The sequence below is a fragment of the Melanotaenia boesemani genome, chromosome 15, assembly GCF_017639745.1.
Source record: "Melanotaenia boesemani isolate fMelBoe1 chromosome 15, fMelBoe1.pri, whole genome shotgun sequence".
In the NCBI taxonomy this organism is placed as follows: domain Eukaryota; kingdom Metazoa; phylum Chordata; class Actinopteri; order Atheriniformes; family Melanotaeniidae; genus Melanotaenia; species Melanotaenia boesemani.
In genome coordinates this window covers 18008190-18033861 of record NC_055696.1, presented here as the reverse complement: position 1 = coordinate 18033861, position 25672 = coordinate 18008190, and the positions used below count along the sequence as shown (strand labels likewise).

The 25672-nt window shown below is 37.8% G+C and overlaps 1 protein-coding gene across 1 annotated transcript in view; it reads left to right on the top strand.

The window, feature by feature from the left end:
• The window catches only part of fstl4 (follistatin-like 4), a 214365-nt gene that overhangs the window by 73283 nt on the left and 115410 nt on the right, over window positions 1-25672 (top strand). The window contains exon 4 of the mRNA XM_042009266.1: window positions 4089-4331. Within this exon, the coding sequence (XP_041865200.1) occupies window positions 4089-4331 (243 nt within the window). The remainder of the gene's footprint in view (window positions 1-4088; window positions 4332-25672) is intronic.

Sequence of the window (25672 nt, the reverse complement as noted above, 5' to 3'; positions counted from 1 at the left end):
TTGTTGCTGTTGTCTGAGCGGCTGCTGTTTGTGTACTCTTTTCTCTGAGCAAAATGGAAAAAGGGCAGCGGGGGCCGACGGGATTGAAGGAAGAGGCGGGTAGTGGAGAAAAGCAGAGGAGGAAGAGGAAGTAAGCAGCAGCACCGGCGGGTAGACGCCACTGGACATTTGCTGCTAAGCGTTTAATCTCTCACGCTTGGAGAATACAAACGATCTTGTAATCGTCCCCGACCTTGACATGAACAGCGAGGTGGTGAGGGAGCTGCGCTGCTTTGCATTTCCCACAGATGCTTTGCAGAGACACGCACAACAATTAGTAAACTGGAGAAAAAGGAGTTGAGTCTGTCTTTTTCCAAGCATCCTCCTTGTTTTTACACTCCCATTGGGGTAGTCACCTGGCACACCCCCCAAAAACTACAACTTCTTTTAATTTTAAATACTTGATTATGATAAAGACATCAGAGCTGCTGTGTCACACACCTCCAGGCTATGTTAGGCTGCAGTTATTGATTATGCACTTTAATTACTATTCCACCAGTTATTTACATTCACGCTTTAAAGATTTAGTACATCAAATGTAAAATGTTACGCTTTCCCGCGTGACCAGGGTGCTGGTGGTCATTGAACATTCTGTAAGTTATTATTGTTGTAAATTATCTATGTGCTTGCATTTGGCATTAGAAATGCTTGCTTGTCACCATAGTGACACCTTAAAGTGACTGTGAGGGAGCCAGTGAAGTTAAATGTGAAATTAAAACTGCCTTTAAATAAATTAAATTGCTTTTATGCAATTATGACCTCAATTATACCTCTGTTGTTGACTATGCTGAGAGTTAGGATGTGATTATTCTCCAGGCAAATTTAATTAGTTTTTCAGCTGTTTGATTATAAGAACATGGGATGGGCTTTATTTAGTTTTGTTTTTTTTTCCCAAGCCAGTATGGTTTTTACCCTTATTCCACAGAGGAATAACAGGGCTCACCCCCTCTCAACATCTTGACTGACTCATCCTCAAAGCAGGATGAGCACAATGGCCTCCGAGTCCCCTCTGGGATATGCGTTTATTTCCTTGTAATAGTCAGGCATCCTTCAGTGTCTCATAACTGCAATGAAATGTTATGAGTTGCAATATTAGATTTTGTTGTGCATGTTTATGTCTCTTTTTGAAGACTTTGGAATCCAGGCTTCGATTTCATCATTTTCTAATGTTTTCCTTTCCGCCTCGACACTGAGTTTTTCATGCCGTGCAATTTGTTTCTCGCAGTTCAACGCAGCCAGCAGCCATCTTCTTTATGTGTTCTCTAGTTTCCATGGCAAATAAGGGAGCTTTTTAACATCAAAAGTAATCAAAAGGACAGAAAAGAATGCTTGGAATTTAAGAACAGGGCTAAAACTCAGCAGGGTCAATCAGGGGAAAGCTTTCACTCTGAAACTTCAGTCTCTTGTTTGATCTTAGAACAGAACATTTTAAAAGATAAACACTCAGCCAGAGGACTTTAATGGCTCCTACACTTCATATTTTCCACTATTTCTAGATATTTCTATATATGTGCATATATATATATATATATATATATATATATATATATATATATATATATATATATATATATATAAAAGAGAATTTCTGCAAGTTTAGTGTTTCAGTAAACACAGTTTTCACATTACACAGGGGTTTTTGAAGAAGCCTTATTTTTAGGCGTGCACTATGACTTTTCAAGTCATAGTCACATGCATATATTAGTGCAACACAGGGTGTCTAAAACATGGTTACCATTGCATACACAATCGAAAGTGTCTTATATAGGGACGGAAGCAGCATCATGAAAACAATGAAAAAAAGAATTTTAATAGTTTAATTGGAACAAACACAACGTGAGTAGAAAGATATGTAGTCTACCATCATCTGTCTTACCATTTTAAAAACAGACACTAGGTGAACACTAATTATCAAACCCACACAGTCAAATAAAGCAACTTTCTGCATTTTGCAGTCTTCTCTGTTTATTTTTGTCCTTCTCTGTTGCTGTTTCTTGTCATTGTCCCTTAATTTCCCTGACATTTCTATTTTAACCTTGAATTGCAACAAAAATCAACAATAGGGTAAGGGTCAGTACAACCCAAAAAAGGAAATTAAGTGGTCTCTGCTTGGGTGGCTCATGGCACACAGCAAACAAACAGTCCACAGTGCTGCTACAAAAGTTCTTGTAGTGAGTCAGTCTCAATATAATGGGACAGATCTTTGTTTATTAACACACTTTCATAAAATCTGCCAGGACTAAAATCATCCTGTTTATTAACCTAGCATAAGTTAGTAGCAGCCACATCAGCCTGGGTTTGAAAATTGTTTTTATAACTGTTTTCCACAGAAATAGACTTGTTGAACCTTTCAGTGACGTACCCAAAGTAAGCAGGATGGGTGGCAACGTAAATGTAACTAGAGCACAGCGCTGCTACACAAGGGTGGCGCAGAAGGAATCAGTGCAAAACGGCCTCAAATAGTAAAGAAATATATGTGTGAAATTTAATATAATCCATAAAAAAACACAAAGCTGACTAATTAATCTTATTATTTTAATTTAAGAAACAATAAGAACCATATTGGAAATAAAATATAACCTGAAATTCGACTATTTTTGTAGAGCTCCTTCCATCTGCTTTTCAGGCAGACTTTTTTATTCATTCCTGTTGCAAATGTAAATGTTTGAACATAAAAGTACACTGATACCTGTGATGTTTGAACATGTAGGAATTAACTCTTTCCTTTTCCCTTATTTGTTAGAATCCTTCATAATTGGTGCTTGAGTGTTTCGTGTTTTCTAATATTGATTTTGCTTCTCACTATCATATGAGCAAGTTTATAAACTGTGTTAAATTTTTTAGCTCAGGTATTTAAAAAATGGATGTTAGAAGCAGGAAAAAAATCTAATTGTACAGTTTTTGCTGCAGTTATCCCTCTGGTGTACATGGGGCCCAATTCACAGAAAGAAAACTGGGAACCAGTCAGGCTCAGGAAGTCAGGAAAGATCAATCCAAGGTGGAGCTTCTGGCTGGATCAGCAGCTTTTTGACTGGCTTTAAGTGGAAATAGATTGAATCAGGGGGGAAACACGGTGTCCTAGCCAGTGAAACTTGGTGATGTTGTGTGCACCTGTTCATGTGTGTGTGTCATGCAAAAGCTGGTGCAGATGTTATGATTATGTAGACAGAGAAGTCCGTTTACCCTTTTGTTCCTAACATCATGATGTGTCTGTTAAGAGCCAAAGAAAATAAGGCATAAATAGGTCGTCTGCTTACGATTTGATTTATGCACGCTCAGTTATGAAAAGCATGTGTTTGTGTACTTGTGCTCATGAATGTGCGAAAGATTGCAGAGAGGTTGTTCTTGCAAATAGATAGTGAGTGTAAGCTGTGCTTTATTAAGGTTAACACGGCCTTGTAACTGCAGTGAAGATTGAACTATTTTATGTGACTTTATGCTGTTTTCTAATTTCATTGCACACAGTATACATCACAGTGTGTTTTGTGCTTTAGTAAAATATCTAATGCATTATTTGTCTTGATCAAAATGTAATTTTTGGGCTGATTTTCTATACAACAGGAGATATATTAGAAAATGCAGTATGTTTTGTTCATGCGGGGCACTGTATTTATCAATGTCAAAGATTACAGTGTTAAACTGAGTCTGCACAATTGGTTCCAATCCAAAAAAGAAAAGTAGAAAAACACATTTGCTTCATTTTCCTCTGCTGCACTGAAAACATCTTGCTTTAAGAAATTTTGATATATTTCATACCAGTAGCCCTCCAATGATTTTCTTTCATGACTTTCAGGATTATTGTGAGTAAAAGGGCCCACTGGTGATTTCTTTTTTTCTCTGAGACTTTGTGCCTGTTAACATTGAAGTTTCCCTTCCACTGACTATACTCGACTCCATGTGTAGCTTTGCTGCTCTTAATCTCCTGCCTTGTGGCTATTTCGCTGTACAATAATCAAATAAAATGACAAATATATTTTACTAAATTGCTTATTTGCTAAAGTTTCATTCCCTAAGTTGTTGTAATGTGACACCCCTGCCTTCTCCTCCAGCCCGTTCTGATCCAGATGGGGGCCCGTGTCGGCGGACCTACTGTGGACGGGGCCGACAGTGTGTGCTGATGGCAGAAACTGGGCGTGCAGAGTGTATCTGCCAGGAAAAATGTCGACCCTCCTTTGTTCCTGTATGTGGCTCAGACGGCAGGTTCTACGAGAACCATTGTGAGGTTTACCGCACCGCCTGCCTGGAGAGGAGACGGATCTACGTGGTACACAGCAAGGACTGCTTCTTCAAAGGTAGGCCTTATAGGACGTTGCTTCTCTCACACAGCACATTGATGGTGGAAAAATCAGAAAAAGTTTTAGTTGTTGAAAGTACTAAAAGTTGCAAGTCCAGTGTGTGAGTGTAATTTGTCTTTATTAAAATTAATAAATGACAGAGGAAGTGTTTCATCTGATGGCCTGTTGTGATTACTGCAGGTGGTTGTCAAAATTAAGATGTTTCCCACAAAGTTTGATGACAAACAGCATGTTGCTGTGAGCCATCACCGGCATTTCATGTGATGTGTTTAAATTAATTGTTTTTTTCTTTAGTCTGTCCTTCATTAGTTCACACATCTGTTCACGGAGAGCTCTAAAAGCCTTGTTGTGCTTTTTGGGTTATGTTTGAGGATGTCTGTGTAACTGTCAGGTATCAATGATTTAACTCACTATAGTGTTCTCTAGAATTTAAAAAGTTGATTGAATGTTTATTGAATTATTTCCAGTTGGATTTGAACCTTTTCTGGAGAAGTATGGCTGTGGAGACCCAAAGAAGTCAAAATGAATCAAACCTCCTTTAGAGCAGATATAAAATTATTATGATTTTTTTTTTTTTTTTATGTAAAATTTCATTTTTTTTTAACATTCCCTAAAAGGAAGACATAATAAATAAAGTGTCTCAGTTGCACAGCAACAAGGACATTTTGTTGCTGCACAGCAGCTGCATCTTTGATGTCTTTCTGGGTCGCCGAGTCCGATTACGGTTACTGCTTTTGATGCTCTTCTGTAAGGGAATATTGTCCTCAAATTATGCTCTGATATCTTTGAAGCTTATGTATGAGTGATCTTCAAGGCAAAGCTGGAGCTACAGTTTGATGTCGAAACATTTACAAAGACAAGCAAAAATATTGTTTTGTAGCATGTCGCCAACTGTCCCGCCAAAGTCGCAAACATCACTCACTGTGAAAATCATGTTCTTCTGTCAGCCACTTTCATCTAAGAGCTGTGGATCAGAGCCAGGTTATGAGATACAGAAGCTGAGCTACTTACACTGGCCACTGCAAAACTGTTGAAATTGTCAATTTTATTGTAAAATCTTAAGGTTGCACAAGGCTAAAGTAGTGCAAACATCTTTAATAGACTTCTTTATGTCTGGTTTCATTGAAATCCCCTGCACATACTATACACTCCCCCCCTCTACTACCTCTGCTCATCTCTCTTCTAGCAATCACAACTCACCACTAGGTTACTGAAGATCACCAGCTCTATAATAAATCATTATCATGCTCACTCCTCGATTAACTCAATAGCTAAATTGCATTCTCAGCATGAGAAGTCAGCAGTTTTGTGCACAAACAGCCCACTCACTTCATCAAGACTTCGAATTAAAGATATCAGAGTCAGCTTGGGATTTTTGTATTATTAATTCTATGTATTTACACCAAAAGCATTAGCATAAATGCTAAAATAAAAACAATGTTGACACCCCCGTCTCTTGTCTACTTGGCATTTTATAGGTCATACTATTTTTTTTAATTATCCCTCATTGTGAGTATAATAAACTGGAAAGTAAAGCTTTATTCATTTGCATGTAGAGCTTAACTTCATGTCAGCGTGACTCAAAAAACACAGATGCACACATACTCGCACAACACTGGCAGCACTTTTCGTCATATTACATTAGGGAGGGAAGGATTCCTGGCAGACATCACCATGCATAGCTAATCCACATTAGGGACTTTCAGTCGACACATTAGGCTTAAACTTGATGTCTGAATGCAAACCAGCAGGAGATGCAAAATGCTCGGAATCGTGTGTGTTTGTGTGTGTAAATGGCAACTAATTAATGCACTTGAAGCATCACTGGCAGGCATATTTCACAATAGTGTGCTTGAGTGCCTGTTCACAACCACTGTTGTTTTAAATTGCACAGGAAGCAGGAGCGATGATTCAGTTGTTAAATTTCTTCTAAGTATCCTTGTTTTTGTGGGACTTGGTTTCATTCTCAGTTACTATTCAACACTCAAAAACTTAACGACAGATATCCTGTTCTGAAGTTTGTGTAAGTCATCTAAACACTGCTATGAGTGAGACTAAACTCGTTAACCTCACCAGTGTTTTACTAACATAAGGACAATCTAATACAGTTAATTGCTTGTATTCACATCCACCTCACTATTTGTGCTTAAAATGAAGCTGTGGTCAACCTAGCTCAGTATAGACCAGAGCATGTGTGGGGAACATGTTCCTGCTGGAATATGTCTAACGTGTATTTTGTCTTTAGCTGTTTAAGTGTTTAAAAATCATTAAACTGATCCAGGTTACGTTAGGTTCCTTGTGTCATAAAGTCATAAAAAAGGCAGCGCAAGTCAAGGATTTTCTAAAAAGAAAAAACACTGAGGAAAGTGGCAGGCAGAATTTACAGCGATCACAATGTTGAAGGTCTGTAAATGACTTAAGTTCGTTAGTTGGTTTATTTTCTATTGAAAGAAAAGAGCAGACTTGTTCAAGTATTGAGTGTTTTTGTTTTGCTTACTCTAAGCACAGGTAGCAATGACATAAAAAAAAACCAAATATGGACTTGAGGGCCTTAATTCCAACTGCTTGTACACACACACAGACACACACACATACACAATTTACCACTTCAAAGCTTTCCCATGCTTTCATCTGCTTCGCCATGCAGATGCTTGAACTGATGGATTTATTCATGTATTTCTTTGTTTTGTTGATGACCTTAGATTTTATTCCTTAGCATATTTGTTGAGGAAATATTTTTAGAACAGAATTGTGGAGATCATTAATGTTTCTTACCCTCACCATGAACTAGACAACCACAACCAGAAGTCTTGCATACCAAAAGGTTTTTATTTAAACTATATGGTAAAAATATTTTTTTCTATATTTACTTTTAAACTTGATAAACCTAAAAGCTCAGCTGTGAAATCCCTTTTCCTTCAGCTGGGGGCCATGGTGACTGTCACAGTGTCAAATGTAGCAAGGGCTTATGAATAGTTTCATTTCATCATGTCTGGATTACTGTGATTCTCTCTGCTTCACTTTGGTAAAATAAATATATTTCTGCTGAGGTGGCCTATCTGTATTATCATCCACTTAAAGAGCTGATTTGAGATTCTGTTTTATGCATCAAACTTTGAATGGGTCCTTGCATATTTACAAGCTCCATCTTTACAGCTTGACTGTCAGATAAAAGGTGAAGACCACCTCCATCAGCACTCAGCTGGCTACTGGCGTCTTCCTCAATCAGTTACAAATGGCATGACCTTTTTTTTTTTTTGTCTCTTCTTCACTACTTCTTTTTGTATCTTTGACTTTTGTATTGTTTTTGTTTCTACTGTATGTATCATTTAGCATCACGTGTATTTATATGAGCTTCAAAGGCAGAGCTGACTTTCTTCAAGGAGAAAGGACCATTCACCTTCAGGTTTAGAATAAAAACTACTATATTGTCTCCTCAGTCAGTCGGGGAATGACATGGATGCTTCAAAATACTGCTGACTTGAGGTGAAGGTGTTTATCACTGGGTTATTTGTGTATTTCAGTGTTGATAGAAAATGAAGGCTTTGGCTTTCTTTTGACTTTGCAAGACTTTTGGCCCTTAAAGGTATTTAGCAATGAATTTCTGACTGACGTGACGGTGATATGAAGAGAAAATTATTATAAACCTCTAGATGGGGGTCTTTGTTAAATCCTATCACTGGCTTCTTTGTCTTACAGCCCTTTCAGCTGGCCTCGTAAGCCATGGTCCATTTCATGTAAAAATAAATGCAAACAATAGCATAATGTTAGAATTCCACACACAGAACTCTATGGATAAATATTGCATACTAATAAAATGGAACAACAAGGATAAAAGGATTTTATTCCACATTTTAGTAAGCTAAATTCTGTTTTCTCTGTAGCACTTTTGAGATAACTAAGAGTTGGGTTAAGCTGCTAAAGAAGAAGCACAAAACCACAAAAGGCTTCACACACAAAAGTAAGTTTAAAGAAAAGACTGATTATCAGCTTCAAAGCTAAGTTATTTTACTTCAAACAGCTTAGTCCAGGTAAGCTGGAGCCTATCCCAGCATTTTAACAGGTGGGAGACAGGTCACCAGTCTCAGGGCCAACACAGATAGGGACAAACAACCATTCACACACACACACACCTAGAGAGAATGTAGAGTGACCAATTAACCTAGCATGCATGTCTTTGTACGGTGGGAGGAAGCCAGAGAGAACCCACGCATACACGGGGAGAACATGCAAACTCCACACAGAAAGGCCACCGCCCCCTCAGGTTCGAACGGCCACCCCAGCCGAGGCTCGAACCAGCAACCTTCTTGCTGTGAGGCTGTGGTGCTAACCACCACACCGCCATGCAGCCGATATAACATAATATATATGGGCTGCACGGTATAGATTATAATATAATATCATAAAAAAACAAATATTTGAACAGCTTGATCCGTATAATATTCAGATTTATTTTGAGTGGATGTGAAAAACATTACCACATCCCATCAAAAGATGTAGTTAAGCCCTGAGAACAAATGGGACAAAGGGGATAACACATAATCAGAAACATGTTGAAACCTGCAATAACAAATCCCTAATTTCTTCTAATGTAATTAGCTCTTCCATAGTTTAAGCTCAGCTCTTTCAAGAGAGACATGGTGTATGTAATAGATTTCATTTACAGATTTAAAAATCTCATTACTTTTAGCAATCAGGTTGCTAATTTGTAAAATTAGCATCACAATCACAGATGTTTTCTGTCTCATCTCCTGCAGAGAGTGCTGGGCAGTGAGCCGCCCCTTCTGATCTTGCCTTTGATTACAAGCCCCCTTTTCCTCTGAAACGATTGGAAAAAGAACTAACACAGTTGATTAATCGCTTTCATCTTCTTGATGAATAGGAAGCTTGCAGCAAAGGCAGTCCAAGAGACTCCTGCTTCTTTGGGTTGTGTAGGGTACTCAGCAAGGGAGTCCAGGTATAACCACTTCATTAGGGATGAGTAGCTTCCTGGTAATTTTCGGCTAGGGGCCCACTGACTATCAGTTCAGATCAGTGATGTTGTTCAGCTCACACAGAAATTAGTATTGAGTCCACCCAGTTCATGATGAGCTGTTTTCCTGTTAAGGCAAGGGTTCGGATTCATGCATCTGTTGACCAAATTCATCTATTAATCCAGAGGTTATTAACATTTTATTCTTAAAATAAAGCCAGTCTGCCTCTCATTTCCACTCACTTGTGACCGGTTCAGTCAGAGGGTGTTTTTAAAAAATTTTTATTATCATTATTTTTGCGCTTATTGGGGTATCTGTTTTTATCAGGCTTGAATCTAAAATGTGTCCACAGCTGTGCTATGTTGTTTAGCTTTGATGTTAATGTCAGTAGATGCTCATCTAAATGTACTGGGTTGAATTGTAGAAGCTAAGTACCTCCAAATAAACAGCTGGTGTTATTAAAACAAAACACAGGAATGCAATCTGCAGCGAGCAATGTGGAAATAGTAATGAAAATATGGCATTCCTGTTAGTTTTATCTAGATGATTTATACAGTTGAATGAAAACATTTTTAACAGTTATGCAAAATGTTTAGTCAGGCTTTCATGTAATGACCTTGACAGACTATTTTTTTTTATTAGAAAAGTATCGCTATTGCTCTTTAATGTTAATGCAAATAGCCAGGGAGTTTGTGCCAGATAAAATAGTAATATATAATGAATTCCTTTGTTTTCCATCTCTTTGTCCACCCTGTTTAGCCATCCACCATCTATACTGCTTGTGTTTGCTGTCTCTAACTGTAAGAGCTGCCTGGACCTGGATCAGATTAGGCGTTATATGGCAGCTGTTGTTATTCCATTTGCCATCAGAGCTGCCTTTTTGTCTCTGTTCAGTCTCAACAGAAAATGCCTCCACCGTCCATTTTATTGCCTGCTAACCCTCTGCCCCCTCCCATGACTGCAGCTATTAACTCGGTCACACAAACACATGGCACTTTCAAGGAGCATCAACTTTTAACTTGACTTCAGGCCATGTATATTTAGCTATGTACACAGAAGGGTGTACAGTATGGACTCAAAGCAAAATGCTTTTAGAGATGACAATAAATCAAGCGTATGTTTGTGATCTCTCTCAAAATGTCAAAGGGATTACATGGCTATATTATTTGTCTGCTTTCACATGTTATTCCCTCCGTATTGAAGTGATCTTTTTATGATTTGAGAGTTTTTTCTTTATTTGAGCTCACGTAATGCTAATAATTCTACAACTTCAGGTGTGGAATTGCGGCAGATATTTTGTGGGTACAAAAAAAAGAAAAGCTCAACACGACAGTGGCGTATTTAAAAAAATGCTTGTAATTTAAATGAACTGGTTCTGCATGGTTATACTTCAGGTCATATAATGCATCACTGGCTCAGAAGTTGTCATCCAATTTTCTGTTAGGTTAACATGAGCTAAAGTCAGGATGGGTTACCAGGTGTGACACATCTGCTCTCACACACAAACACACTTCTAACACCCTCCAGACTTCCCCTGACAGCCCTGTGTTTGTTACAGTGGGCTTATTAACGAGCACTCCTACTACCCCAGTCTTTCATTTTGGAGTCTCCCCACCCCAACACCTTCCTCCTCTTCATTTTCTCTTCTTAGCAGTCACATGGGTCTTACCTCATTAAATAGATTTCCTCCCCACAGATTCATTACTTCGAATGTTATTTTCTTGTATAAAATGGATGCCCTGCCCCAGATAGCGATGTCCCCTGGTCCAGCTCCGGTCCCTTGCCTCATGAACATCAGTCTCCCTTATGAAATAAAGAGCTCTCTTTTGGTCACTGATATCTCCCACTGTTGCACAACTGTTGTGGGACTTTGTCAAGGAAAGTACAAGGCTTCCCCATCAGCCATGGGTAAGGCCACAGCATGCATGTTGATCAAGACTACACCTGGTGTATACTTGCTGTGAATGACCTGTTTTTGGTCCCAGCCAATCCATGAGCCGGATTTCTTGGTTAATTGTCTTTTCAGGGAATATTGTTCCCCAGCAAGCAGTTTTTGTTACTGCGTGAGGTTGTACAAGTGGTTTAGTCTGCTTCAGGAAGGTGCAATATTGAAAAAAAAAAACAACCAAATTAAGGTGCAACAATTTTTTTTGGAATCTGCTTCCCAATCGAACTGATTCCCCCGTCACTCATTGGTGTGAATGCTCTCCTAGAAAAGCAGGACCGTAAATGAGCTTCAGTTTATTGTATTTATTTGTTCTATTCTTCCAATACATACTGTGTCTGATTGATCCACCTTGAAATCAATTACAAAATAAATGTGAAGACACTTTAATTCTTAATTTCTTTCTGCACAGTCTTGCTCTCTTTTATTTCGCAGACTGCCCACACATTCTTTTCAAAGACTATTGATAAACACACACAATGCAATTTGAAAGTGGCATGCTTACATCCACAGCAATGAATGCTCACACTTCTGTCATGACACAAACAATATAATATCTTCTGAAAGAGATATAAGGATGTCTATTCATGCCTAAGAGATTTTGACATGCTTGTCACAACACTGGCACTGCCGATCACTTTGCCTTCTCAGCGATGAGCTGTTCTCTGTGTCACAGTGAGCCTCTTGGATCTTTAGCCTTTGATGTGCGCTGCTCGGCTTGGCATGTACACTTGTATTGATACAGTAATTGAAATGTGAGATGGTAAAATGTGAGTAAACAAATAGATATGACAATACTGCTTCTTCTGCTGGTCTGTTTAAAATGTACAAGCTTAGTCCCTCTTTCACCTTAATTTGTCACCAAAAACCCTCATGTAGAATTAAAATGTGACACTTAATAATTTCTGGTGCTCATTATTAACATAGTTGCTGGTGTAACTGTTCACCTTTTAGAAAGCTGCTGGCAAAGGCTCATGAAGAAGTGAAAAACTGGAGTAACAAATGACCCAACATGGCCATCCACTCTATTTTGCTATCATTTCATCAATTTAATGGCTGCATAAAAGGAAATGACATTGGCTGCAACTTTCAGAACTTTACTTATCTGATTTGTTTTTGTCAAAGATTGATGCCAGTGAAAAAAAGAAAAAAAAAAAGATTATTTATGTTTTTCACTGTGGATGCATTTCAAATCACAACCAAGTCATTTATTTATTTTGGCTGGATTAGTTTAGAGTTAGACGACATGGACACATTGCTCACCCTCAGTCCCAAAGTAGATCCGTCTCTTTTCCCTCGTATCCTCCTCACATACTGCTTCTCCTCTATCTTTCACCCTCATTTTTCTCCTGCTATGCCCCTAATATAGTGCAGATGGGGATTTGAGTGACTCTGTCAAGCCTCTCTCTACATTGTCAGCCTGTGTTAAATTGGTTCAGAGCTTAAGTAGAGTGCGTGCCTGGAAAAAAAAAAATACAAAAAATACAAACATCTTGAGGCAAAGTGACCCAGGGTACGGAAAAAAAAAAAAATAAATAATAAAAGTCATATATAGTATGGGCTATGTTCCTGACAAACCAGCAGTCACACACACAGGCACACACACACTCGTAAACTTTGAGCTTGTGGTTTCCAGCGGTCCAAATCTGCTCACATTCCTAGGGCATCAAATACTGTGGCTATGCTCACATAGGCACATGGTGTCCCTTGGCGTTAGTGCCGTGACGTTGGCCACATTAGGAGCAAATGCTCTGACAACATGCAGCAATGACAAATTTGGTTTAAGGGTACAGATTTTTTTTTTCTTTTCCTGCACTGTTAATTTAGGTTTTGGCACCACAGTTCTTATATGTCAGATTTTCTCATTTTGGCCTAGTTTCTATAACTACAGCTTAAATGTCAAAAATACACCATATTAAAATGTTAGAACTGAAACAAGAATTTAGAAATGGATCAAAGGGGAACCCCATCCATGACTTTGTTGAACCAAAGGGTCCTGTTAGATGTTTAATTAGTCTGAAAACCTGCACAGGTGAAAACCAAGTGACATGAAGCATGTCAGCTTGATCATCTAAATCACTACCCAAGAGGAGAAAGTTATCAGTGCATGGGAGCATTTCTCCACAGCAAGTAAGCCAGTTGGCTTGCAAGGGCATAAGCCTTTTCTATGTGCACAAATATGGGTCTACGAGCTAAACTGTAAAGCTGAGCCTTCTTTTCTACTCGTAGCTGCTCATTTGATTTGGTTTGAAACCAGTTAAATGCCATTATCTTAACACAGCACTGAATGGGATGAAACAAATAGAATAGAAACAAAACATACTTTATTTGTGCTGATGGACGAAAAATTTGGTTTCTTTTTTTCTTTTCTTTCTTTTCTTTTTTGTGCCTACACACTTTTTCTTTGTGATTTGTAACATTTAATATTTTCATAGTTCCAACATTTAGCAGATATGAGGATCTCTTTTAAGGCTACCCACAATGTTTTCTATACACTAACTGCATTTAGTAAGCTATTTATATAGCGCTTTTACATTTACGTCACATTCACCCATTCACTCACTGATGGCGGAAGCTGCCATGCAAGGCGCTCAACCACGACATATCAGGAGCAAATAGGGGTTCGTGTCTTGCTCAGGGACACCTCGGCATGAGCTCAACGGCCGGGAATCACTCTACCCACTGAGCCACACCACCCCAGATGATTTGATGCTACTCTTATAATATAGCTTTAATAATAATGGATCCAAATTCATCAGACGTAGCTATTATTCAGGAAGATTTTATTCAATACTTCAGCTCTCCACCTATTAGGATTTTTTTTAAATTACCTCTTCCAGCAAATATATCTCAGAAAGAAATTAATACTAATACTAATACCATATAATCAGCCAAACAATTTCATAATTAAAGCCATCCCAATGATTAGACCTGAATGATCGGCCTTTAGTTCTTTCTGCACATGTTGTAATTGTCGCTTAATTTGGATTTATATGATGCTAAATTACAGTTTACACTTTGAATGCACAAGACGAGTCCTTTGCTTCATTTTGCACCCATGCTTCTGTGCAGGGGTGCAGATTATTACACAAGTTAAATGCTAAGTTGCTCTTATAAAGCTTGTATAGACAGGCTACCCCCTGATCCCTTGCTCCACTCAGATATCGTTTCCTCCTTATCTTATTTGGTCTTTCCACCCGATTTTACTGGAAAAAGATGGCTGAACTGTCCTTCTACAGTCCTGTGTAATGCAAGTTGTCAGATTATACATTTCCACTCTGCCAACTCAACTGTTTGACCAGAGGGCAATGAATCAGCCCAGATCGACAGCTAGCACAGCTCAATGTGCTGCCAGCTCTCTGTTTGACTGAATGATCAGCTGAACGACTGTCCGGCTTCCCACACAGCCATCTATTTGACCAAGCCATGTGAGCTAGCCGCAGTTTGAAGTCCCAAAATGCACTTCACATTAGAGGCATTATCCAAAAATATTTCATCTTTTTTTTGTCCCCATAAATCTGCTGGCAACTTCACACAAAGGGACCTCTCAGTTATATTTTGCGTCATTAAAAGCTTTGCAAACTCTAAGAACATGAATTTACTTTATTCTGGGCTGATGTGACACATATGATTGGCAATTGTTATTACTTTTTTCTCCTGAGTAAGAGTCCAGTCCCATGTTTGATCTTTGAAGTATAAAAAAACTGATCTCAGCTAGTTCTTTTACTTTTCTTTGTAGATTTATGGCTCTCAACGGCTTCTTCTTTTGTCTCATCTCAGAGCAAGACTGGGCAATTTAATTTCCAATGGTCCACAGTGCCCCGAAACAATCTAAGTGGCAATCTACTATGTGGGCATCTTTGTTTGGCTTGTGCTGTGAACAATAAACAACATCTATGAATTGCTGACACTGAAGTTTGTTTCTATGAACATCAGCAACAGTGAAAAAATATACATATTGGGTAAGGTAAAGTAAAAAAAAAAAAAAAAAAAAAGCCAAGGTGGCCTTCAGATGATATATTCCTTCAGATGAAACAAGCATTTTTTTTCCCCTGCTAATGTTTCATTGTCATTCCATACAATCAAAACATGAGAAGCTTCTCTGGGTCTGATATATTGAGTGACATGGTGCCCTTGGCATTCGTTAATAGAGTCTCAGCACAACAGGGCTTATTTGCATCATTAAGTCACCATTCTACCATAAGCAGCTGACTATGGAGAATGCTCTAATTTTAAGATCCAAAGGGAGTAACGACCCCAACAGCTGCTTCAGGGAAGTTATCAGCCGTGTTATTGTTTTCAAGCTCTTCCCACAAGATTTCCTCGGAGAACCAGAGCGGTGCCGATGGATGATGCTGACCTTTTTGTTTTAGCACTTATGTTACAGGTGTCACTGATGCTAGCAGGGACCCATAGCTTTCTCTTGATGTGAGATTTCCATCTGCTCCCAGTGCTGTTCCAAAGCCTGCTGGCATGATGCACAGCAATGCCGCCGGTTCGGCTACTGTTATTTACTATTTTCTCTGTAAGTACATTGAGTGTTTGTACCTAAAGGCTTGGGTTTTATGGCACTGCAGCTGCCAAGTGCTGAGGCTTTATTTCATTAGGTTGTCTGTCCTTCTCTTATGATCACAATATCACAGCATTACTTTTCTTCACATTAAAGATGGTGCCGTCATCTGGAGCTCTTAAAACTGCAGTCATTGATTTGGTCTTTAGTGCTGCTGATTGAAGAGTTTCTACCACGGCAAGCCACTTTCTTGCATCTTAAGAGTAATCCTGGCAGCTGCGATTAGCCCTTTTGATATATTTGGTATTTAGGCTCTGTCAGCCTGTCTTTCATCTGTCAAGCCGATGCATGCCATGTCCTCTGGGCTGCAAATGTAGAGGCCTAACGCTCATGATGTCATTGATTAGTAAACTTTTTCATTTTGAAGCATACACAAATGCTGAACGTACTGGTGCATGAAGATGAGTTTGTTGCATCTTCCTTTTGCATCTTTTTTTTTTTTTTTTTTAAAAAGCCTCCAGTACTTATTGTGTGTTAGTATTTAAAAATATGTAACATGAAGATACAAGGCTTTTTGTACAAGGTTTCTTGAATGGCAATAGAATCCTGTAAAATAATGAAATTAGAAGTTATTTAAGTAATTTGATTAGGGCAAAGGTACACACTAACTTTAACTCTTTATTTTCACATTTAGTTAACAATCTAAAAGTGAAAATGATGCATCTTTATATTTCTTACTCGTGGCTAAATGATCTATTAGGCTTTAAATTAAAAGTATTATGTCAGTTAAGAGGGATGAAATATCAAATGATGTCAGTTCGTGGCCAGTTTCTTTTATCCAACATTTGACTAAAGCTCACAATTAAAAGTTAAGAAAATGGCCAATATTCAAAAAATTTTTTTAAAGATTCATGAATAAATGAAAAATTGTTGTTTGTTTTTCCAGATTTTGAATTCTTTGTTAAATATTTATACACAGACTGAATAATGTAGTTAACAATTTTTTTTTTCACTTTCTTTGCAAACATTTCCACCTCACAATAGCAAAAATGTTGTTTTGTTTAAATGTAAAGTCTCATAAATCTCAAAAAGACATGACATTCACATTGCAGGCAATTTCCCTGACACCGAAGTCGTCAACTTTCTTTATATGATTTGAATTTATTTATTTATTTTTAGTTTTCAGCTGCAGTCCAGTAAGTGTGGTTAATTTCGTGTTTCATAGCTTACGTTTGGCATGTTGCCTCAATGTTTTTTCTTCTCATTTAGTTTTATGAAAAAACATGATTTGACATTATGCTCACATAACACCAGAATCTTTAAAATAATGGTGGTAAATAAAGAAAATCTTTTAAAAGGGGGTTTACTCATTCTACAGCACCAAATGACCATTTAGAGCATTTACAACACAAACACTGCACCTATGCATAATTCAATCCTTTTTATTTATTTATTTATTGCCTGGATTCTTAAAAACCCCCATATTTCCGCTCAGCATCTTGTTTATATTTTACTGTTGGTGCTAAAAAATAAATAAATATGTATGAGGATGAAAAGAGGGTCTTTTATTGAGCTGACCTGCTTGAGATTCAATGCGGATGCTGTGATTACATCCACCTCCACATAATCTAAATCTTCCACATTTTTATCTAACACTTGATATTTTGTTTGTGGAGGATTGTGGAGCAGTCCTTGGTCTTAGTCATTTTCATGCAAAACAATCAAATTATTCAAGTGTGCTGCATAACAATGTAAGCTTATAGTGATGGATACCATTTTGTGTGAATTAGTCACTTTCCTTCAAGTGAATTACTTACAGCTGGGTTGAGGGTGCAGGTTGCTCATCACTCATGTTACTAATTCTGCTGTTTGTTTGCTCCACTCGCCTGCAGACATTTTCTACATGTTAAGTATTTGTCTGAGCGTGTGATTGGAAGCTTGAACTGAAGGCCACTTTATAGAATGTTTCCCTACTTGAGTGGCCAACCTGTGGCCCGACTGTGACTAATGACTGATTAACAGCTGCTCCACGTTGTTTACCACAAAATAATTTGTTTGGAGTGGTGCCGCTTAAAACACTTTTTTATAATGAATGTTACTGCGTGGGACTTTGTGTAAACGGAAGCTACGTGGCCAAACAGTTAAGGTTAATGAATGTTTCTTGGACCTTTACGCTAGGTACACACATAAAGATGATCGGGCTGTTTTTGTCCCGATTTTGCCCCTTCCCGACCCAGGACGACAAACACATGATTATCCTAAATCTTATTAGAGTTTCCTATAAAATTATCATTTGGTCTGAGGTGTGGGGAAAGCTGACGACTCCTGAGTTGTGACTGTGTGGGTGGTGACATGGAACGAAATGTAGCCAATCAGAGAGTGAGCTGACTGGGGAGCAAGGAAGGCTATAAAGTCTGTGTTCATCCTGTCTCCAGTCTGTAATTTCTGGATTTTTCTATTAATAATAGTCACAAGATCACCATCATTCCCTCGTCTTGTATATCCTCTTCCATGCTGGGTGTTGTGTTTCCTGGTTGTTGTCATGTTTCTTCTTCTACGTTTTTCCGGTTGTTGCTGTTTCTTCTTCGTCATCTTTGTTAGATCACATTTGGTCACGCGACATTTCTGGCTTGGAGGACAAGATCCCAGATCTGTTGCAAGACAGCAATGTTATGTGTGTTGTTCTGTGCTGAGATTATTGGAGCACACCACACACAGTATGATGAAGACTGTTAAATGTCTGATTTTTTATCTTCACGTGTGTGGTCTCGAACAGATAAAAAAATCTCATCAGATTTAAAACAATCCTTATGTGTGTACCAGCCTTTAGCTGCTTTCCTGAGCTTCATAGAAAGATGATGGTAACATCTCCATCAGCCCTCCACTCCACTGCCTTTCAGGAACAGTAAAACTGTTGCATGATTTACTGGTTGCATTTTAGATTAAAAAAATAATGCAAACGATAAAGTACAGTCCATTGTGCGAGATCAATTCAAGACTTTTTAACATTTGTGGTTTCTGATTAAAAAAGCAAAAAAAAAAAAAAAAAAGTGTACAGTGGTATTTTTTAGCCTTACCAGCGAAGAATGGGACTCATTAAAACTTGTCTGTTAACAATTTTTTGCATCTAAATATGATTCTTAAGGTCTGGCACAAACAAAATTCTGTATAATAATTTCATACATAGATTTTGATTAATAGCAAAGCAGTGAATCTGGTCGAATTTTATTTTATCTTTTTTAATCTTGTTATATCTGCTTTAAGAAAGAAAAAAATTTTAATCAGTTGTTCTCTTTTATTCTCATTATCCTGTTAAAATGTGAAGGAATTTACATTTTTGTGAATATTATATTATATTATATTGGAATAATATAATAAGAGATAAAACAACACCATAAATATGTTAAGAACTACCAATGAACTTTCTTCTATCGATTCTTGTTTTTATGTCACAGTTACACAACAAATAAATGCAAATTAACGATCAGCAGCTCTGGACATGCACAATTAAGATGAAGCCTGGACACGAAGCAGGAGTGAACATTTCCTGCTCTGATGCAACTGGGGGAGACTGCTGCATAATGTCTGGGCTGCATGGAGTGCTTTGGGACTGGATAGGGGCCCGTAGCAGTTGTTGAGAAGAGTAAGAACGATATGTGCTTTCACGTCTCCAAAAATCTCCTACACTAGAAAAGTTGCTAGAGTTGTTACTAGTCACTTTTTTGACAAGTGTTGCTAGAGCGATCTAAATACTCATTGAAAGTAGGGGCAAAGTCAAACTGCATCATTATAACAGAAATATTCAACTCTAAGATCTGTGCTTATATAATTTTGTAATTGTGCCAGAACCTTGGCTGTAACTTCATTAATGCCCAAAATTAAAAATACGTTAGTCTGAATGCCTTAGCATAGGATTTACCTTGAAATAAATATGAGGAACAATTCAGTGTAGATAAATATCTTAACAGTATAGAGAGCAGCAGTGACATGAATGATGAAGACTATACTCTCACTTGTACCAAATTTCGTTACCCATTGTTCTGCTTATTTTGTTGTCACCTCATACCAAGATGACAACTACCCTGACAGATAACAGCAACTCTTGGGGTAAACATCAAATGTTCTTTGCTCCTCTTATCTAATTTTACGTAGTCATATCCATTGTGTCCAGAGCTGGCGTCTGCTGCCTTATCAGCACGAGACACAGGATGCTGTTCTTCTCTGTGTAAGCTTCGGTTCACTGGCAGAGAAGATGATAATTGAAATCCTGAGTGGCAGGTCACTTTCATGGTAAACAAACGCTGCATACTTGAGCATCAGTAATTGCTTCTGAAGAGCGACAGTGTTATGCAGAAAATCCACAAAAACTTGCAAAAAATGAGAATACATGGAAAACATATCGAAGCACTATAGGGTCACTTGACATGGAAGGATGCACAAGACTCTGGCAAAGGGACCTTCAGTGATGGGGCATGTACACTTCTCCTCCCCCAACAGACACACAGTGGCTTTTAGCCTCCAGAGCTCACAAAGTGACTTCCATCTCTCGCGCAGTAGAGCAAACATTCCTGCAGCTACATCATGTCTCTCCCAGCTTGTTCTCTCCTGTGTCCCCTGAGCCTCAACCTAGCTCTCCAAGCCATCTGCATGTTCTTCTACTTTCCCCTCTGCTTCTTTGCTTTGTCCCTCTCTCGCTTCCCCACCCCTCCCTCCTCCTGCCTCACTACTTATTCACTCATCCGCTTCATTCTCCATCCCTTGGTCCCCATGCTGCTCATCCATGTCCTCCTCTTGTCTTTTGTACAAATTCACACTACTTTCATTTTGTTGGAGCCAGAACAGTCAGCGTGTTGTTTATCTGAAAAATAAAAACTTTTTTTTAACTGTTTCTGCTACATAACAAAAGATGCCATATTGACAGCTCAATTTTTCACTCTGTAAAAGCCTGCATCAGCCCAAAAGTACAGTATCTCCTCAGCTAGCCTGTCTTAGACTGCATTCTTATGGTGCTTCTAGTTTTTTGGACTCAGTCAAACCTCAGGAGGCAGTGTACTGAATCACAAGCTCGACCTGTCTTCAGGCTTCTGTGTAAACTAGCTCATTTAGGAAAAAAAAATGCTTTCAGCGCAGTTTCAGTATGGAAACATTTGTATCACTGAAATTTAACCCTCCCTCAACAAATGTTTAATTTTTCCTCCCTGTTTTAGATTTATTCTCTTGTAAATCTCTTGTGCTACAATTTCACTCCTTTGCTCCATCCTATTAGTGTATTCAATACTTTTCTTTCCCTTTACCTCCTGCTGGCTCTTCCCCATCCTTCACTATAATTTTGTCTTCCCCTGCCACCCTGACAGCGAGCCTTCTGAAGTCACTTGGTGTTTGAGTGCCTCTTCCTTCCCAACCAACCTTAAGATGACTGTCCCTCCCAATCTGTCCTTCATCCAAGCTGCAATAATCAGTCTAACTCGAAGAGACATTCAGTCTCCTGAGGTTTGCAATAGCGATTCCGGCCTCTACATTGTTTCTCCAAATGATTCATAGCTGCAGAGAAGAAAGGATTGACATATATATCCTGTCTGTAAGCCATCTTTTAAAACTTGAGTTTTCCAGCCGTTAGACAAGGCTGTAAATGAAGGCCTGTATCCCTGGACCATGATTACAGATACATAGAATATTTTTCCAAAATAATTGTAGTTTAACCTTTTAAGATAAACAAGATATAAGGTCAGACAACTCTGTCTAATATAGTCTGTCTAATATAATATGGAGTCATACAGTTGCACCAGATTTAACATGAAAATGTTGTCAAAGAAGATTTTATCATCAGCGTTGCTTTTTATAAATCTCGTAGCATAATTTCCTCATATTTTGGACACACTGTGACATTTACCTAATTCTGCTCTCTAACTGGGTTGATTGACTGTGCATTACCATTTCAAAAAACTTCAAAATATGACATATCCAATAATGCAATGGCTAAAGATTTGTTAAAAATCTAGACTGCTGGGCAAAGTGTAATGTTAAGGGAGTGTGTGTAACCGAATCTGCTACATAATAACAAGTAAGTAATAACATAATAATAATAATAAATAAATAGAAAAATGATAAATAAGAAAATGTTCATAAACAATTCAATTGTGTTTACAATAAAAAACATTTTCTGGGAGCTGAAATAGTTGAAGTGAAACAACTGACAGTAAATGGTTTTTACCTTATGATTTTTGTCTGAGCAAATGTTTGCATAAAAAATGAACTTCTTTTAGTCACTTTGTTTTTTTGTGGACAAGACACCTCTGCTTGATCATGGCCTAGGAGTCTGATTGTGGTTAGAGAAAGCCTTGTGGGAAGCTGGCTCTAAGTTTTTTAAAAACTGGTTTCACACGTTAAAAGTTTTTTGTATATATTTGTTGTATATTTATCATAGTCTATGACTGCAATGCGGAATGCAGCAGTTGACCCAAATGCCACACATGAGGCAGGAGGAGGCATTGGAGCTCCTTTTCTTAATATTTTCATATAGTTTTTGTTTCATAGCTGCTACAGAGATGGTACTAGCTCATTTCTATATTTTCCAAAGCAAAACGGACTATCTGACTGTGGTGCTGGTAAACAAGCACAGCAAGTAAATTTAATCAGAATCACAAGATAACGATTACCAAAGAAATTAGGATGTAAAAATAACTTTAAACATGACAATAAGACTAATATGCTACACAAAAACAGTAATTACTCTGCAAGAGATTGAAAACCATCTTTTAAAACCAGAAGAAAAGAAGAAGAAGAAGAAGAAGAAAACAGGTCGATACTAATAAACAAAACCCATAGAAGTCCAAAAGAAAGGTTAAAAAAAAAAAAAAAAAAAATTAACATGACATGTTGAGTCACAGACTTCTTGATGTGGACATGGTCATCAGAAGGGGTCATGTTTTTTTAAGTTGGTGTTCTGCATCTTTGTATCCATCTTTTCATCATATTGATCATTACATATTAATACATTAGTATTTCTTTTCATTTTAATTTGTGCCTGTTTCACATTTTCTCTGCAGACCAGATTGGAATGAGAATAAGAAGATTTAAGTGAAATGTAACTATTTCATCTCACATGTTAGGACTTTGTCTTCTCAGTATATAATACAAAAATATGCCTTTGTCATCTTTGATGCTGTCAGCAGGGGAGCTGTGCATCTGATTGAATGCACAAGATGCTTCATTACTCAAACAGGTGCTTGCCACTGAGGCAGGATTGATGCTTCAAGAGCACTCAATTAATTGGAGCCCATTATCAATAACAGGTTGTGAATCATCCCTTAGATCTTCTCTGATTTAATTTAGCAACACACAGGGATCAGCAGTGTTAATTAAAGATTTACAAGAAGGTAGGGACATCAGAAATAAATGTGAGCATCTGGTGCGATTAATTTATCACATCTTTTCTGAGCAATGACTCTGCACTCTTACCCACGTTCTTGTTTGCAGCCGATGCTTAAGTAAGCAATTGATATCACATTAAGGAGTAATATATCTTGCGAGAGCATGTGTGAAAGACAATTCCAGACAGCAACAGGTATGATGAAAAATGAGGTGATGATGTCCTCTGGCCTAAAGCTAATTACATGTTTGCACTGACCTTCTGTAGAATGAGTTCATTTAAACAGATGTGCACACATGGGATCTTACAGCCAGGAGCAACAGACATCTACATATCAGCCCATGCACACACTTAGAAAGAAACACAATTTTTTATGCGATTACTCCGGCAGACATTTATAGATTCAGTTAATCTAACAGTAAGACAGGTTCACTATTCTATTTGTGTTTAATTCCAATTAAACTTGGGCCGTGGACGAACTCATTTTCTAAACCAATTACCGTGGAAGGAAATAAAATACAGAAGCAATCTTTGAACAAACCTTTTTTCCGTGAAATCTCCAACCAGAAAAAAAAAACCATATATTTAAATCCTCTAGTAAGCACAGCCACCTGGCAGCATGAGGGCAATAAACTACTGCTGACATTTGTCAGCTTTATGCGTGTGGGAGGTGCAGCTCTCCCTGACAGCCTGCAAGTCACTCTCTCTTAAGCTAAACAGCTAATAGAGCTAAAACTAGCCCTATATCAATAACTATTCAATATTGTTAGCCTCTTAGCCTTATTGCCTAAGTCGTATTTTGGCTAAGGTGTTATATATGTCTAACTGTTCTCTATTTTGCTTATTGACTGTGCATCATTTCCTATAAAACCTTAGAATATGACTTATGCAATTATGCTATAAGGCTAAAGATGTGATGTGCTGTGGGACAGCACAGTGGCTTAGTTTTTCCAGCAGCATCAACTACAGTATCTCAGAATAGTCAAGTTATTTCCTCTCTGTGTTTTCACAGATTTTTCTTGTAGTTACAGTACAGCAGTTTCTGTGTGGTGTAAGTGGTTGTTTGTTAATGTGTCAGATTTTATAGTACATGAGTGCAGTTTATAAGGGTGTTAAGAGAATTAGACTTATTTTTGCCTTTGAAATGAAGATCAAAATATAAAGACTGGCTGTAGCATTTTGTCACCTTGCTAAATTAATGGCCTAAGTCATTTTTTTACAAAAAAATTTTTTTGCCTAAATGATCTTTTTGTGATGCTGGCCACTTCTGATAATGTCACCAATATCCTCAGATGAATACATCAGATTATGAACTGTTCATAATCAGTTTAGAGGTCAGAGTGCTTTTGACTCCTGGGATATTACAAAAATATTCTTTAAGAAAACTAAGTAATTAAAAATATCTTAAATATCTGATGCAACGCAATTTAACTCATAAATAATAAACCATGAAATCCTTTTTTACATATTTTCTGGATCATATCATGAGTTTGCCAAATTGCCAGGGTTGAAATAAAGTTAATTTAACACTTGTGATTTTGGAGTGTACCCTTATGTCCCTGTTTTATCATTAAATTCTCTTTGTATGGGCATGATATTTTATTTGTCATCATTTTTTTGGATAACAAAGTTATAGTTGTTCAACCCTCTTGTAGACTATCAATATTTAAGAGCTTAACTTTTTTAGTTATGACCATTGGAAAGAAAAGTAATTTCAGGTGAAAGTAGTTTGTTTTTGCTCCACATTGAAATGCACTCTGATTTTTTATAGTTTGAGACCTCGTTGCATTCACCCAAATCCCTTCCACTAACCCTTCACCACCCCTGCAGAGCCCCTTCAGCTACAAATCTTTGATCTACCAAACTATGAGCATCCTAAAGCCCAGCCATTGACTGCCACTGAATCCCTTTCTGCAGGAGGAGGCCTAATGAAGTGGCTCCCCTGCTGGTGTGAACCATACAGCTTCTAAGTGGCAGATCTAAAACTGCCATTTCAGGATACATTTGATTATTAACTATTAACTATTGTGGATACATGTGGGTTTATTTATTTATTTATTTTTAAACCTTCATTTTAATAATCCCCCTGCCCATATCCTGAGGGTTCCATTGTAAAAATGAATGTTGCTGACATGAGTTGGGGTTGTGAGTGTGTCTGTCAATATTATCATCAATACTTACTCAGATGCTGACAACATGGGCTGCAGTTTTAGGCAGAAATGTGCATTAAACCTTGACAAAGGAGCACTTTAACAGAAGAGTCAGTTCAATAACCACTATGTGACTCATGTATAACAATAAATCATTATAATCATCACACTCACTACTTTCTTCTTCACCAGTGAGCAATCTGATGTTGCAGTTGTCACACATTTAATTACCTACAACTTATTACTTCCAGAAGTTGGAAGTAATAATCACTTCTGGTATTTATAGAAACAGTTAAATAGCAAGTATAGTTGTGTTTGTACAGAGGTTTATCTGCTAATCTGTTGTATTGCTAGGGTGATGTCGTTGCCATGGAAATATATACCTGAATGA